This window comes from Corapipo altera, unplaced genomic scaffold (genome assembly GCF_003945725.1).
Source record: "Corapipo altera isolate COAL_440 unplaced genomic scaffold, ASM394572v1 1b, whole genome shotgun sequence".
In the NCBI taxonomy this organism is placed as follows: Eukaryota; Metazoa; Chordata; class Aves; order Passeriformes; family Pipridae; genus Corapipo; species Corapipo altera.
Genome location: NW_020884881.1, coordinates 7,816,268 through 7,833,135, shown reverse-complemented (window position 1 = coordinate 7,833,135; position 16,868 = coordinate 7,816,268). Strand labels below are relative to the sequence as shown.

The window sequence follows — 16,868 nt, the reverse complement described above, 5'->3', positions numbered from 1 at the left end:
CTTATATTCTGCTTACGTATTACAATTGCTTCCCATCAACTGGAAGAGGTCAGAGGTCCCAAAGAAGGTATTTCCTCTCCCTTCAATTTTTCAGTAAAAAAAATGAAAGCAAATCCTCAATAGCTGATGAAATGAAAAGTTGCTTCTTATCAGTGCAACTGTCTTTCCATTGACTTCTGATACAAACATTTGAGATTCAGAAATTTATAATCTTTACTCATATAATTTTATCTGCAAAATCTCAGTCCTCCTTTTTAACAACATGAAGATTTAGTTTTGAAATTTTTTGCACTGGCCCTGGCTGAGGCATCAAGGAGGGTGTCTGTTTGCCATACGCTCTGTCCATAGTCATTGGAATGTAACAGGAGAAGATTCAGTCCATGTAAGAGCTGAATCATCTCCTGGAGATCCTGATTTAAGGATCCTTGACCTCAGAGAAGCCACAAATGCAAACCCTGGAGTCAGACTATGCCTGTCCACATATACATCTGTGAGCAAAAAGCATGAGCAAATACAAGGAAATTGTGAGATTTATTATTGCTGGGTGAAACTGAACCCTGCAGAAAGTCATGACAGCATTGTGTTTGTTAGAAACTACATGGCTAATCCTTTGTTTGAGGATAATTATTTTTATTTTTCTCAGGTTGGTGGGAAACACATGGCTCTATTTCACCAGAAAACGGTTGCCAGTTGAATAAACAGACCAAAAAGTGTTTTCCTCCAGAGTTATCTTCCTAGGCAGGGCTTCTCTGCTACTGAGACAGTTGTCACTCATAGCTCTAAAGCAAGCAGAAGACATACGTGATGGAATGATTCCAGAAGACACAGACAGGCTTTGTTCTCTCCTCTGTTTCCAGCATGGTGTACTCCACTATGATGGGCTTTTCCACCAGATTGGGAGGAAACTCCCCGTCACTGTGAATGGCTGTGCTCACCACAGGTGTGTTAATAATTGGGCGATTTGGCAATCTGCACAAGGAGAAAAATTGCACAGTGATCGAAACATGAAAATGCAAAGCGCTGACTTGCCAGGTTCTCCAAATAAAAGGTTTCCAGTCACTTCCACTCAGAAAGAAATGTAGATGCACCATCAGCCTTCCACACAGACCAAAAGCTGCTGGCACTTCCGACATGGTTATTCTCCTACAGTGTGCCAGAAGAGGACAAGAGACAGTACTGCGGTGACAACTGCAGCACTGATGACATTATACTGACATGACAGTCAGTATAAAAGCAGCTCTGTCTCTTCTACACACTCAGAGGAAGTAGAAGAAGGGATCTGTACAATTCACAAACAGGTCTGAAGTTTACCTCAAGCTCCTTCGGTCGGGATCGTAGTTTTCAGGCAGGAGGTGTCCCAGGGATCGGTATATAATGACCATGGCAACAGTATGACGTGGTGAGTCCTCTGGATGTCGCTTCTTTCTCTTTGCAAAAGCACTTTCAGGGCTGAACGCACCACTGTTTAACTTAGAGGATATTTTTTGATTTGAAGGCTTCATTGTAGGCACTGCTATGGAATCAACACAAATATTAAATTCTTTTCACACAGCTTCAGAGCTACCATTTAAACTGGTAATTTTGCTTTGCAAAGATACAGAGATGTTACTGTTGTCATAACTCTAGGCTCAGCATGCTCTTAATGTTATATTTGACATTTTTAATAAAATTTTAGCACATTTCATAGTTATATAGCTGATAATCAACAACCGAACCATGAAAAACCATTTAGTCTAGCTAGAAAATAAGCAATTTCTAAGATAAGAGATTCATAAGTGTATAAATACCCCATGCATAACTTAAGGAGAACATTAAAACAATATGCATGCTATTAAATGGCATGTACCTTTATATATGGCAGAACCAGTGTTATGAACACACCAACTAGTCACACAGGATTTCTCCCTGCTAATTCTGTCATATAATGGGCTTTAAATTTTGACAGCATCTTTTAAAAGTCACATTTCCTTTTTTCTTACAGAAAAGATACAAGTCATACAAACAGATGCCCTGTTTATGAGCAAAAAGTCATAAAGCTGTATGAGCTTATGTATTATTTTCACAAGCGTTACCATTTCCCCACGCAGAGGATATTTAGACATGGTATGTGTATTGCACTTTGAGTTACTCTCTCTCTCTTCTCTTGCCCAAGGAAACTTGTGGTGCTTCTCAGCAATATCAAGGTACTTCAGAGACACTGGGAAGTAGGTACTTCCCCACATATTTTCCCTAATCAGCCAGTTTAAGACTTTTTCTTTGCTGTCTAGTTCTGATAATGTCTCTGCTTCCAGATTTGGATTCTCCATCTCTCACACCACCTCCCTCCATCTCTGCAGTGACTGGAGGAAGGCAGCTGTGGCCTACAGGCTCTGGGCAGCCATCCCATCCTATCCTGGTGGGAACAGAGGCAGAGCATTTCTCCCACTTTGACAGGGCTGTTGGAGGGGCTGCAAGCGAGACCTGACAGACAGGTACAGCCAGTTACACAGCCCCCCATGCTCCCATTGCTGCCGGCAAGCAAAATGCCTCACAAGTATGCACACCTGCTCCATCCCTAAATAACGTTTGCTTGTGTAGACGGTCACCCTGCTCTCACCCCAGTACCACTCTACTTTGTGAGAATCAATCATGCTCTTTGGGTACTAGTTATAATTGCTCTCCGAATGGCAGCAGAGGAGTTTTACCTTTCCTGTCTGAAGGTCTGAACAAAGTATCAGGGAAGACAACAGATGACTCCAGATCTTTTGGGTAATCTTCTTTAATCTCATGAAATCGTGGTATTCTAGCTCCCGTGAAATTAGACTTGTCAAAGATGTCAACAGCAATAACTGGGGGGGGGAGGAAAAGTTTCCCATCAAATTAACTTCAATGCTTTCAAATATGATATTGCAACACAATGAAACATGATTAAAAGGTTAAAATATCTGCACAATGCAGATAAGAAATTTAACCCCAAAATACAAAGTAAAATTTAATTTCTTTCAGTTAATACCTTACATGACAACTAAAAGCTTATGTGTCAGCACTATGTTACATTTATCAAATTATACATGTATTTCACAATGGAAAGGAATTCACAAGACAGTATCTCACACTAGAAGAACACTACTGCAAGCATTGGAAATAAAGAATCATAGAATTGCTTAGGTTGGAAAAGACCTCTAAGATCATGGAGTCCAGCTGTTAACCCAGCACTGCCAAGTTCAGCACTAAAACATGTCCCTAAGGGCCAGATCTACATGTCTTTTAAATATCTCCAGGGACGGTGAATTCTCTGGGCAGCCTGTTTCAATGGCTGACCACCCTTTCAGTGAAGAAATTTTTCCTAATATCCATCTGTAGATAGATCACTTAGCTGGTACTTCTCCAGCAGCAGCTGACTTTGGTTTCACAAGGGCCTTTTCCTGGCTGCTGTTCAGTGCATGCTCCTGCTCCACAGAGCTTCTCCATGTGCTGCTGGCTTGCTCCAGCGTGTGCTGCATGTTCCAATTTTAGACTTGCTTCTTAATAGGAAGACTAAACCTGCTGCTTCAAAAGCATACTTCTTCTACATCTGTTATAGTGTAAAGTCAGCTAAGCAAAGAAAATAACCTGTACTTTACCTGGGATTACTCCTTAGTCCTCCAGTTCTCCTTCCCTCACACCAGCAGTTTCTCCCTAGCTCACCTCATCATCTCTGCCTGTTGTCTAACTGCCAAAATATTTAAAAGCAGCTTAGTTGGCTTTAACTTTCCCATTTAAGAGAAGTCACTGAGTGCCAATTTACATGTTCTAATGAAAGTGAAAAGCTGCAAGTCCTGGGGGTAACCTTACACCAAAAGCTGTGATCCACTGCAAGTTTCTATATGAAGAAATATCCAAGTTAAGATCTGCAAATTCCCATTCCTTTACCAGTCTCTAAATAACTCCCAGATGAGACATTAGGAAACTCTATAAACACCATGTTCACCTGGAAAAACTGTTCAAAAGAAAACAGACCCCTTTCAGGCCAGAGTTGCCTCAACCCTCCCAAGCTCACACCTTTTTACACAGAAAGAACTGGTCAATAAAAAATCATGATTTACAGCCTGCAAGAAATTCTGGGGTTTGTTTTCATCTCAGTTCAGGTGGGTTAAAATGCTGAGCATACTTTTTTTTCTGAGTGTGAAGATAAAAATATTTTGATTCCCGAATCAAAATGTATTTCAGTTTTGGTTTATTAAGCAGAAATCAAAATGTTTCAGTTTGGCTTAGTTCAACAATAGTCTGTCCCCCCCAGAGTTGATGCAGGACATTACAACCTTTGTAGCTTGACTGTCTCGTGCCTTTGGTTTTATGCTGCTGTGACTGTGGAACATGAAGCATTCTCAGGACAAGGTTTGTTGGCAATGGGTGTAGCTGGGAAAATAAGACAAACTTTTGCGCACATAAGCCCTTCTCCAGGTCTGAAATAAAAGCAACAGCTTGAAAAGCTAAACATGAGTTCAGGTTGATAATAGTTTAGAGCACCTCTGAAAGAAAAACTATGGAGCAATGCTGCTTGGGAGCAACCTCTGAAGGTCACCCAGCTCTATCTCACCTCCTGCTCAAAGCAGGACTATCACCAACATCTGATCAGCTCAGATTGTTGGTACTCAGGAAGAAAATTAAATAGAGGGGGTAGGGGGTGAAATGAGAGAAGAGGCTGACCAGGCTGTGGCTGCTGTGCTTCACTCACACATGTACAGCAGGGACATCTATGGAATACATCACAGTTCTACAAGTGGAGGAACTGCTATTTGCTTCTCAGAGGAGACATTCCCTGTGAAAGGTGCCAAAGGTGTCTTGGTATGCCTGATGTTTCTTTCTCAGTTTATACACATTCTGGATATTTTGGATCCCGAGGATTTTGCTCTGATTATGGGTTTTGCAAGACTGGGAGGGTAGCTGAACGCCTGGATGGGTGATTCCAAGAAAATACCTTTCAGCACAGGAATTTCTATAGAAGATGGCTTTTTGGATCCATTCCAGGCTAGGAAGGTATGTGAAAAGAGCTCTAAGATCGAGTCCATCCTTTGACTGATCATCATACTGTCAACTCGTCCACAGCACTAAATGCCATGTCCAGCCATTTCTTGAGCACTCCAGGGTTGGTGACTCCACTACCTCCCTGTGCAGTCCATTCCTATGCTAATCACATCAATAATATGCAATGTGATCAACAGTTGGGTTGTTTATTTTGTCCTACAGTAATTCTTCAGGTGGAGGTGGTGCGGTTTTTTCAAAAACTTGATTTACTACATTCAACTATACTATATGGTCCCAAAAGGCATTCCCTTTACATACAAATTTAGTATTTCCTACTATCTCTACACTACTGCAACTGCAACAAATGCCACATGGAGCATGGAGGGAATATGGCCCAGAGGGAAAATAGAGCAGGCATCTCCCAGGAGGCCCCCATGGTAATGGAGAGATATGGATCAAGGCTCAATGAACTTGAAACGAATGCAATGATTTTTCTCAGTGTGTTCTACTAAAACAAATAACTAGCATCTCTATTCAGCACATTTTTAAAACTAATACCAAATGGCAGTTTTCAGCACAGATACTCACTTATATTAGTGGCAACAATTACAAAAGGTCTCAGGTAGGTTTTCTTCATGTTCTGGGCCACGTTGTTGAAATATTCCTCATAGTGCCTGAGCAGGTGAGCGGTGCCACCCTCTGTTCGCTGAATTTGCTCCCAGTGCTCCTTGTTGCTGCGGTCCAGTAAAGCACTGCCCACTTTGATAATATTCTGAGAAATAAAGTACAAGCCTAAATTATGAAGCAAACAAAGTGTGGGTTTCAAGTGAGGAATATTGAAACTGATTGGCATTACTGCCTTAGGTGAGCGTATAGTGAAATATTTTAATGCAGGCATGTTTTACTGCAGCCATATGAAAATATGCACACCAGTTACTCACCCTCAGGTTTTTTTGTTACTTAAGCAAATCCCTCCAAACTTTTTATAAGTAAAGTAAGCCAAAATTGGAGGCTGTAAGAGAACTGCCTATTTTCCCCTTAATGACAGGAAATCTAGCAAGAAAATGCAGAAGGAAAACCTAACCATGTTTTCTTTGTCTCAGGGAGATAAGAAACACAAAAAGCACAGCTTTTAGTAGGTAAACTAAAGAAGAACTCCCCCAGAGAAATCAAAATAACGTTTTTTTCTGAAAAACAAAAGAAAGCCAGAGATAGTAATATCACTTTCTCTTTTATTTTATTTTTTTCTTTTACTTTGTTGTTTCCTGGATAACAAAGACAACTTATATGGTGAAAAATTACAAAAGTATTAACTTGCACAGACAAACTTGAAAATACATAGGAAAACTTAAATCATGTTACTGTCTCCCCATTTTTATGTTGGTTACAAATGATATTAAAAAGTAAGTTCTTTCTGAGGACCTCCCCCTTCTGCCCTTTCTTAGAAGAATATGCAAAGAGACCCTCAGGCTGAATGAAGCTAAAAGAGACTGCCAGTATGACACCTTAACCTAGGGTGAGAAGCATGACATGGTTCCCAGGAATGCAGGAGACACATGCAGTACTTGGTACCAGGCCTCCTCCATGTTTGTGAATATTATTTATGTTTTTTATTATCTATTTTTCAGGCTTCTACTTCAGACTATAAAAAAATAAATTCCTTTTCCCCCTGTGCTCCTTCAGCCTAGGCTGTTACCTCCTTTTTCTCATGAGCTGTATCCATTAGTTTTCAAATTCCTGACCTATCCTAAAATATTTAAGGAGTTCTTGAAAACATCATCTGTATGAATTTCAGTGCCAAATGCAGAGAACAATAAATTAAACCGAGGTTTCCAAACCATTTCTTTTTTGCTTATTCTTATTTTTGTTTAACAACATATGCTGAAAATGAAGTTCCTTCTCAAGATCTGAATGGGGGAATTCATCCACTTCCCAGCCCACAAGAAAGGAAAACCAGAATCTCTCAAAATCTCAAAATCTGGTGCATCCCAAATGTAAAACATTTCAGAAGTTCTCCACTCTCTGTGGACTGTACAGCCCAAGACACAGAGGAATTTTCTCAGCCACATTTCCTCCTGCTTCTATCTCAGTGACATCCTCTTCTGGTGAAGCTTGCCTTGCACAGGGTCTCCAGGTTCACCCCAAAGTCTGCCTGACCCAGCTGGTCCTCATGGAGTACTGTGAACAGTGACCTGCTCACTAGTATTACCAGGTCTTTGGTAATAACTGGGCCTTTTGTGAATGCTCTGGCCAGCAGAAGCTCTCTGGCATGGATTTTAGTATGTGCCTTAAAATATCAATATGACATGGAATGTCTTTCAATGTACCAACTCATGACTCAAGTTTTTTCAAACTGAATTAGAGGAAACCTTCAGAGTCAGTAACTGGCTCAGACTTAGTTCACTGCACATTTAAATGAACATGATCACATTAGGCATGTTTTACAATAAAACTGAATATAGTACACAAAACTATTTTAGTCAGGAATAACACATGAACTTGATTTTTTTTTTATATGGGGAATTTTGCTTTTGGCTGTTACTATGATAGTATTTATTAGAGGAGCTCTGTCCATTATATTTGTATTACACACACATACACGTGCATACACACATGAATAACCAACCTTCCATTCCAAATTGAGAAGAGTGGCTTATCTGCGAAACAGATTAAACAATTACATAATATTTGCTGCACCTTGGTGAAAGACAAATTTAATTATCCATTGCCACCTGTTTTTTAAGACAAACTGTAAGGGCTCAGCACAGTATACAGTATCTCTCTTACCTCATTGAATTCCACATCTCTTGTGGCTGCCAAGTCAAAGCCTTGCTGCTGGCTCTCATACTGGAGGACTCGGATCATCATCTGGTAAGATGTTCTCACGTCGTTGCCATACAAGCTGTGCGTGTATTTGGTGGCATTGTGCAGCGCTCTCACGATCCGTATGGTTTTGTCCCCATCCAACTTAGTCTCATTGCGGTGTAACTTCTCATTCTGAATCAAAGACAGGAAGGACGAAGAAAACCAATGATGTACCTTTTTTTTTTTTCATTCTAGTTACAAAGACAATCATAATTTAGAGATTTTTGGCACATGGGAGTTGTTTGATCAAAATTTTGTTTGTCTTGAGAAAGGGCTGGCAACAAAACTCAAGGGCAAATGTAACTGCAAGCCAGTAAAGCACAAGGGTCTTGATGGAAAATGAGGGGGTTCAAAGACTCAGTCAAAAGACTGAGTGCAGTGACATCAAACTGGAGTCCGAATTGATGATCTTTTAAAAAACAAAGGGAAAGACAACACAGCTTACCATGATTTTTAGATCCACAAAAGTGTTGGTGGTGCAGTTGAAAAGCTCAGGAGGCAACCAGCCCTTCTCAATGTTACAATGGCGAACGGCGTTTCCTGCAGGAAACAAAGCATCAATGGCAAATAATGTTCTGAATTGTGCTGGGTAAATACTCATAGATTTCAGCTATCCTAAGCTTTCAGATTTCCTACATTTTCAAGCTTCTTAGAGCTACATATGTATTTCAATTTCCAAATCGGAGATTCCTGTCAGAGAAAAGTTAAAGACTACTAATCTTCAAGAAACACTTTCCCCAGGCTTCAGAGAAAAGTCAGGCAAGCTTCCAGCTCTGCCAACTCAGCTCTCAGCCTCATTGCCCTAATGTTCTCAAATTAATTCATTTATTTATACCAAATATGAGAAGGACTCTGCACTTCCTAAGTACTCCTGAAAACCAATCCCTGCTCAGATTTCTGTGCAATAGCCTGTATAGGAAAACCTTCTGGATAAATGCTGCCCTCATGTCAACACACGCCAGCACCTCCACATGCTGCATGTGCTAAACACTTCAGCCAACAGGTATAGTTGCCTTTTTGCCACTTGTAAACGGACTGTGAGCAGCTTACTGTTTAATGTAGCCTACTATACTTTGTACTGCTTGTCAAATAATTTTAAAATGTGATTCTTGGCTGTGGATCCGTCACTGTGAATTGCAAGTTACAGATTCAAAATTTACATTTGTGCTAGTTAATTAGCACATAACATACTGCATGTGTCTAAGGCATTTAATTACCAATATCTAAATACAAATTATAATTATTTTTACTGTATTTAATGATATTATTTCTATTCCATGATTAGGTGAATACAATTAAGCCTCAGGTTCTTTGTCTGAATACTCATTATTATAAAGCTTACTTTTTTTGAATGTTCTGTAAAATTTACTTAAAACGTGCAACTTCTATAAATTCCTATAGCCTTGCCCACTAGCCTATTTTCTAGAAGAGATACCAGGGTCGACCACAAGAACAGTACAGAAAGCTTATTTTAATTCAACTTTATAGTGTTTAACAACGTAAATATTCTTCAACTTAAAAAAATAAATCAATTCTATCTCCTAAAATCTTCAGAACATGAGCTTGCATGACCACAAATCTTCTGCGCATCTACAGGCAGTGGCCTCCCCCCAGTAATATTTGGGGCAGTCAGATAGCTATTTATAACTCACTGAGCTTAAAAAGCACTCACAGCAGAGAGTTACCAGGCTCAGAAGCGAGATAGAGGTTTCATTTTCCACAGAACAGCCTTCAGAAAAGATTGAAAACTCTGTTTTCAAAAATCTGATACATGTTTTCAGGAATATGTATAAAAAAGCAGGTTGTCATTTGCCTGTTGTACAAAACAACACAACTCACATGCTTTATAAAAGGTTGTTTTTCAGCATCTCACTTATGAGTTAGAGAAAAGAGAAAAGAGGTTGGGTGGAAAAACATGAGTTCTCTCGTAACTCTTAGCTTTAGTAGCCTGCAACGCTAGTAAAGCAGTCATCACCTAAGTGATTTTCCTCACTTTGTCTTTGCCCAGAGGAGCTGTATTGCAAAAGAACATTTACAAGTCACTATAAACTAAAAGTTACATGTGCAAGAATTGCTTGAGAAACAGAAAATAGAACATTAGACTGTGCCTTTTGGAAAATTGAGATTCTCTGTTCTTCGTACATGTTTATTTGCTGCACTTTTGTATTTATTTATTGCTACTGTTCCAAATGTATTTTAACAATTCTTTGTTTTCAGCTAGGTAAACTTTTCTGCTCATGATATGTATGAGCTGGGCTGCAGTCTCTAGACCCAATAAATTAATGCCATTCCTTATGTACACATTTTTTTCTCCCCCCCTCCCCTTTAAACAGGCATGTAGATAAAGTAGTTAATGAATTACCCAGGGAACTTACCCACTGATCCTTTAGGACATGGCACAGCAGCTGGCTGGCCAAACTTGGTCTGTGGCCACCAAATACCAGCCTCAAAAGCTTTGGGACAGCCATTATAAATTACTGAAAGCAGAAAAAGAAATGATGCAATTTTTCTGACAAGACAAAAATCACAACAAGATATTTCAACTTATCTAAAGGACCTTCCTGTAATTCCAAAGCCCTTTCAGGACACCTGCCCTCTGCAGTGCCTTCCAAGCTGTAACTTATTAGCTGCTCCTTATCCAGCAGAGTGGGCAGACATGTACAGGGAGAGGAGAGCTCAGTATGATTATGGGGCTCTGGATTTTGGCTCTGTCTATCTCTGCTTTCTCCCTTATTGTGGGAAAACATTTCTCTTTCATTTCACCCACGCACTGTGGTGATGGCTGCTGCAGCAGCTTTGTGCTGATCACAGGAGGAGGGTGGGTGGGTGGGTGAGAGGAAAGGCAGGACGGGCAAGACAGGGAAGAAAGGCAGAGTGCACGAGGTGCACAGCACACACTCTGTGGGCAGAAGGTGCAAGGGCTCTCACCCACCTGTTCATCTGCAGCTCAGCAATTACAACACTGCACTGGCAGATGAACTCAGGTTTAAAGAGAAATTGGTATTAGTGTTTTGCCCTCCACATGTTTTGCTCACTGCTTGCTCTGCCCCAGCTTGCTATATTTCCATTTGAAGAAAATTAAAAAGATTAGAGTTTTTTTGCTTTTCCCCAGTCCCCATGAGATATACTGGCACAGAATTAAGAGGAGGGGTGTACACTTAGGCTGCTGCAGCTCCCATTGCCTCTGCTGAAGCCATCCTTCTGGGTTCACATGCATCTCACAATACAGCTGCACGGCCCCCGCTGTGCCCCCCACTTGCCCACTGTCAGAAGCTCTGATGCTGCAGCTGCAGCCCAGCTGATAAGCAGCACATGCTGGACAGAAGGTACCTTCGCAGCCCCTCACGGTGACTTCTGCAAAGGGGTTGTCGCAGCGGTTGCACTGCCGCCCTATGACACCAGGTTTGCAAGGACACTGTCCTGTCTCCATGTCACAGGCACGTGTGTGGGAGCCAGACGGGAAGCAGTCGCAGGGGTAGCAGGTGTCACTGTTCTGGGGCCTGTAGTAATTTGCCTAGAAAAAACACAATGATAGACACAAGGTATTTGACTTACATTCCAAATTACCAACGTTTCTGAAATCCTGCTCTAACAGCATGTGCATCATAAAAGGGCTAATTTTGCAAAGCACAGATAGAAATGACATTACTACTATCAGAAAATGTAATAGCTCTGGGCAGTGTGCTGTGTTAGCCCAGGTAAGCCAGAGAGGCAGAGCTGAGTGCTGGGGCTGCCCTGTGTCATAGAGACCCCAGGTTTGCACTGCCATTTGCAGTGGGGGTAGAGGGCCCATGTTATTTCTTGAGCACTTGCTGCCAGTGCCCACTAAACATATTCTTGAAGGATTTACAGTTTTCTCTGCTTTGCAATTCCACTCCTATATGGCATGAACAAGTCAGTAAGGAAGGTTCTTGCACTGTCCATTTGTGTTTCACGTAGAGGGTGTAGAGGAAGCAATGATCACATATTCAAATTGCATCTGTACATGCTTTTGATCTGAGGCACTACATGATTGCACAAGAGCATGGAGCTGGCACCCCACTGACTCCATTTAATGCAACAGTTGCCGTGCATCCTGCTGGCATTTTGGAAAGGAGCAGGGGGCTAGATTCACAGCCACTAGTCTGAACAGGCCCAGCTCCTCTGATGTCATTCAAGCCTATTGTAAAACCTATTGTGAGAAGTCCTTTGTAAAACCTCCACGACAGAGGCACCTCCACTCCCATGTCCCCCATCTGTCCCTGACTGTCCAAGGACATTCCCTTTTAAACTCGTCAGAGGTGGCACTGAGGAAAGCATTCAGCCTTTCGTATTTACTTCTCTCCAGTTGCTAGGCCTTTGGCTGGCCATTGCACAGGAGGGAGCTTCACCCAGCTGCCCTGAGCTGTTTCATGACTATTATTCACTTGTGATACACAAAATACCACAGGCACTCCTCTGCACCCCTGTCTGATCTCACCTGATAAACAGAGCTGCACTTCAGAGATCAGAGCCAGGCTTTCATCCTCTCAGTTCGGTTTTCAAACATAAACAAGATAAGAGCTTCACGCTATGATTTTGAGAAGGGTGGTGCCAGCAAAATGTTTTGGGTAATGATTAACTCCACAGTGCACACACACACATATATATATATATGATACAAAGCACAACTGTGTGTACTTTGTCTCAGATACTCACCTGTAGTTATTAGCGGTACAGTTACTTTTTAAAATAAAGAAATTTTGACTTTTGCTTACCTTGCAGTGGCATTCTCCATTGGTCTTATTGCAATCAGAATCAAACCCTTTACTGGTCTCACAATTACATGGGCCACAGATGGGATTTCCCCACCAACCTCTGGGACAAGGCAGGTCAATCCTACAAAAGAAAATCAAATTGAAAGTTATTTTAAGTTTCCTTTTAAAACACATGAAAAAAAAAGACCCTAGGGCCAAATCTGCACTCAACTTCATCAGCTTATGTAGACTAATGTATCTCAGCCAACAATCAATACATATATAAATGCATATACACTGTAATACAAGAAAATTTAGAATATCAGTGCTATGAAACCCTAGAGGGAACATTTCTCCAAATATTTACAAGTGCAGGTGGCACTGAGCACGTGCATGGTTTACCTACCACCACAAACTGCCCTGGGATACAGCTGCCCAACACTTTATATTCCACTCCCCATCCCCACAGATTCCTGCCCCAGTCCTGCTGTGGGTGGTGGGGCTTCTTGTCCAGCCTACAGGGACACCAGCTCAGGTGCAAAGCTGGCTGCAAGCTCACCTTATAAAGAAAAGCCACTACTTTCAGCCAACCTGGCTTTCTCAGACAGCTCACTGTAGGGTCTGAAAAGCCCTGGTCTGCCACAGGGGAGGCAGAGGACACATGTGGCTGGGGACATGGAAGAGGGAAGGGTGGTAGCTTTGATCCAGACTATGAATCAGAATCTGTGATTCCAACTATGAGTGCAGCAGCACAGCTCGTTGAAAGTTATGTAGCAAGCCAAAAGCCACCCTAGCCAAAGGATAACCCTCATTTTCACTGGTATTGTTTATTCTGGGTAAGCTTCTGAGCTGGTTATCCCAGAGATGCCCCAACACTAGTGCTGGCAAGAGACCTCCAGAAAGGGCCAGAGGCAATGACCTGGGTCTCTAATAGCTGGAAGTTTTTGTCAAGCAATAGCCTAAATGACAACACTGCTGAGACTGTGATCAGTGTAATACACAAGAAATTCCCTTCCTGCTCATTTTAGGAAAGAAAAGCTATTTCCCATCTGTTTTGAAGACCACTACCAATTTTGTTTACAGTAATTACCAGGTTTGTACTTCTATGCTTTAGAATATGAAAACCACACTGCTGTACTTGACATGATGTCAGCAGATAATGACAGGGGACAATGTCTCTGTGTCTCTAATCCAGAGGAATGAAAGACAAATCTGGCAACCGCAAGGCCAACGTTTGCAAGCCCATACAACAAAAGGCAGAGGAAGAAGCCTGCAGTTTTCAAAGGGAAGGAAACATCACATGAGCTATTCCTAAACGGGCAGACAAATGCACTTCATTTGCACATCATGAATGGCCCATATTACAGTGAATCAAAGTGCCGCCTCTGGGATAAGGCTGGTTGCTGAATGCTTATCTGAGGCCAGGAAGCTGCTGACGAGGGAATCAGCACGTTTCTCCAACAAAGCAACAGACATAGGTTCCCAGACTGTCCAGAGGAGATGGCTTTTTGCCAGTCCAGGGACTGGACCCAAACTGCAAACCGATTTTATCTGGCTATGGGCCACCAAACTGGGTGCATTGCTCTATGTGCTGGGGGAGCTGCAGGAGAGATGCAGAGCAAACTCGGGCCAGGTCCACCACAAGGCCCAGGTGAGATGCAGTGCTGTCTAACACAACACAACCGGTTGAGTCCCTGAGCTGCTGACGAAGAAAAGTGGCTCCTGAGTAATACGGAAGTTTGTCTGGTTTCTGGGAAGATCTCAGGAATGCCAAAAGGCAGGGAGCCTGCAAATACCATCCACTACGAACACTCAAATGGTAACAGGAGAGTTAACCAAAGTGGAAAAGGAAGTGAGAGGACTGCTGCCTCAGAAGAAGAGCTACCTGGAAGGATCAAGAAACCAAGAACAAAATAATTCTCTTACTTGCTTTCACAGTACTGTCCATAGTAGCTTTGTCCACATTCACAGGTGTAGCCATGGGATGAGCTGGGTTTGTGCACACATGTGGAGACATGCTCACATGGGTTCAAGTTACATACATCAACACAGTCTCTCCCAAAGTACCCTGGGGAGACAAGGTCATAAAATTAGATCAACCATTGTAATTTACAATTTGCATGTCTCCAAAAGACTGTCTACAATAATCAGTAGATTCCCCCTAAGATACTGTCAGAAATAAGGTACTCTTTTCCTTCTCAAAATGGGAAAATAGTACAGCCAAAATGATAATGGGTCATTCTTTCTGACAGTCTGTTACCATGCTTGAGGTACCCTTGTGACTTTGGTTCCCAGTTTTATATTCAGAGCATGTGCTACAAATAGTTTTGTATTCTTTTGTTGCGTGTCCGGGAGGTGACTGTGCTGGGTACTGACAGCATGTGCTGGCTCCATGCACCAAAACAGAGAAAACATTCAAAGTATCTTGATTAGGATGCAGAGTGAGAGACTGAAATTTAACAGCAGAAAAGGCTGGGAAAGAAAATGAAAAGTAAAAAAAAAACAGAGAAAAGAAAAGGGGAGGTGCACAGGAGTCCTTTGGACCAGAGATTGTCTTTTTGTTTGGTGGATACGTTGCCTAGATCCTTAGCCCATGACTGCAGTTTCAAGGTGCTATGGGTAAGAGTGAGAAAGATAATACTGACTGAAAAAGGAAGAATCAGAAGATGAACACTTTACAGGCATGCTTCTGCTGCTGCACTGCTTCTGATGAGTGCATGAAGGTGTGATCCATCTCCTGGATGAGTGCATGGGATGGTCACCAGGTTACCTGGGTCGCAGACACAGGAGTAGCTGTCCCAGTCATCACTGCAGTAGCTGTGCTGGGGACACGGGTTGGAATCACAAGGGTTATCCACCTCACAACCCTCCTTTACGTTGATCTTGATAGCCTGTTTCATGTTGAGTGTTGCTATATTTGTAGATGTCTCTCCCATTCTTACTCCCTGGCGACAAAAGACAATTATTTTTAAATTAGAGTCTTCATTCAGAGTACAGTACTATGTGTTTCACTACTCCCTTTAATTGATGAGGCTACATTTAAAGAAACATCATCTGATGAGTCAAATCAGATTCTTTTTCAGATGTTTTTCCCCTGTGCGATCAGATTTGTACCTGGGAAAGTGGGTAGACTTTACTATTTTAATTCTTAGATTATGAAGGAAACAGAAATGTTTGAGCATGGATGAAAAAGAAACCCCCACATTTTCACCTGGGTATTTTCTCACAAGTTCAAAATCTATTGCTACACTTTTCATTTCATACCTGCATACATCCATAAAATCCTTGCTGAACAGAGACTTGGTCTCCAGATACACCTCCCACAATGATGCTTTTCATTTTCAGTCCAGGTAGTTGATTTCCAATCTGTACAGTGCTCTGTTGAGGAAAAGGACAGACAATTAGAAGCACTATCACCCTCTGTGACACAGCCAGCCTGCTTTCTGTAGTGATGGAGTCAAGCAGTAGCTGACAGTAGATTACAGAAAAACTAAAAAAGCAGTAAGGAACCAGGTATTGGAATGTGTCTTTTTCAGGACTTCTTCATAAGATATCTTATCATTAGGCTTAATAAATTAATAGTATTCATTAGACACGAATCACCACAGAAAATGTCTCACAGCATAAGTATATGTCCGGTTCCTTTATCCTACTTTCTCCTAAAAACATCTCTGCAGTGCTTAGCTGCAAAGTTATGATGCTGCCTTACCTGGTACATCCCGTAGTCCAAGGACATGACAGCAAGGTACTTGAGATCTTTACCATCTTTAGCACTCTTCAGCTCTATCAGTAAATGATGCCATTCCCCATCACTGACTCGTGACTGGCTCATCGTCAAACTAGCAACCTGGCTCAGGCCACTGTACACTTCAAACTGCACGTAGTTGTTCAGTATCTGTTGGGAAAATAAAAGTCTTTTGTATTGAATTGGATGCTTTGGAAGGAGAGGGTACGATAATAACATTTCCTAAGACAACCCAAAAAGGAAAAAAAGCCCAAAGAGTAAAGACAAGACAAATGCTTGCAAGAACTCCTAGTGTAACTTTGGACATTCAGACTCCAACTTACCTTGTGGACAAAAAAACCCCAAAACAATACATACATTTTTTTGCATTTATATTAAGGCGTACTACCACCCCTGGTTAAAAAAATAATCTTAAACCAATGAATATGATTTTTATGATATTTTGATCATTCATCTTTTGATCTTTGTAAAACGCTAAAGTAATAATATGTTTTTATTGATGTGCATTCAGCTGTGTGCATGAAGCTATGTAGTTCATCTGGTCATATCCACTGATG

The 16,868-nt window shown here is 41.5% G+C and overlaps 1 protein-coding gene across 5 annotated transcripts in view; it reads right to left on the bottom strand.

Annotated features, from left to right (window-relative positions):
* CELSR1 (cadherin EGF LAG seven-pass G-type receptor 1) overlaps positions 1–16,868 on the bottom strand; it is a 168,441-nt gene that overhangs the window by 26,283 nt on the left and 125,290 nt on the right. For 3 of the 5 annotated variants that reach the window (XM_027639766.1, XM_027639764.1, XM_027639763.1), the window contains exons 10-22: positions 16,276–16,461; positions 15,831–15,944; positions 15,337–15,511; positions 14,493–14,634; positions 12,588–12,708; positions 11,182–11,365; positions 10,227–10,328; positions 8,297–8,391; positions 7,774–7,983; positions 5,575–5,758; positions 2,685–2,828; positions 1,312–1,513; positions 802–969 (exon numbers count right to left, since the gene is read on the bottom strand). In XM_027639766.1, the coding sequence (XP_027495567.1) occupies positions 802–969; positions 1,312–1,513; positions 2,685–2,828; positions 5,575–5,758; positions 7,774–7,983; positions 8,297–8,391; positions 10,227–10,328; positions 11,182–11,365; positions 12,588–12,708; positions 14,493–14,634; positions 15,337–15,511; positions 15,831–15,944; positions 16,276–16,461 (2,027 nt within the window). The remainder of the gene's footprint in view (positions 1–801; positions 970–1,311; positions 1,514–2,684; positions 2,829–5,574; positions 5,759–7,773; positions 7,984–8,296; positions 8,392–10,226; positions 10,329–11,181; positions 11,366–12,587; positions 12,709–14,492; positions 14,635–15,336; positions 15,512–15,830; positions 15,945–16,275; positions 16,462–16,868) is intronic. The other 2 variants (XM_027639762.1, XM_027639765.1) reach the window with 1 other exon arrangement.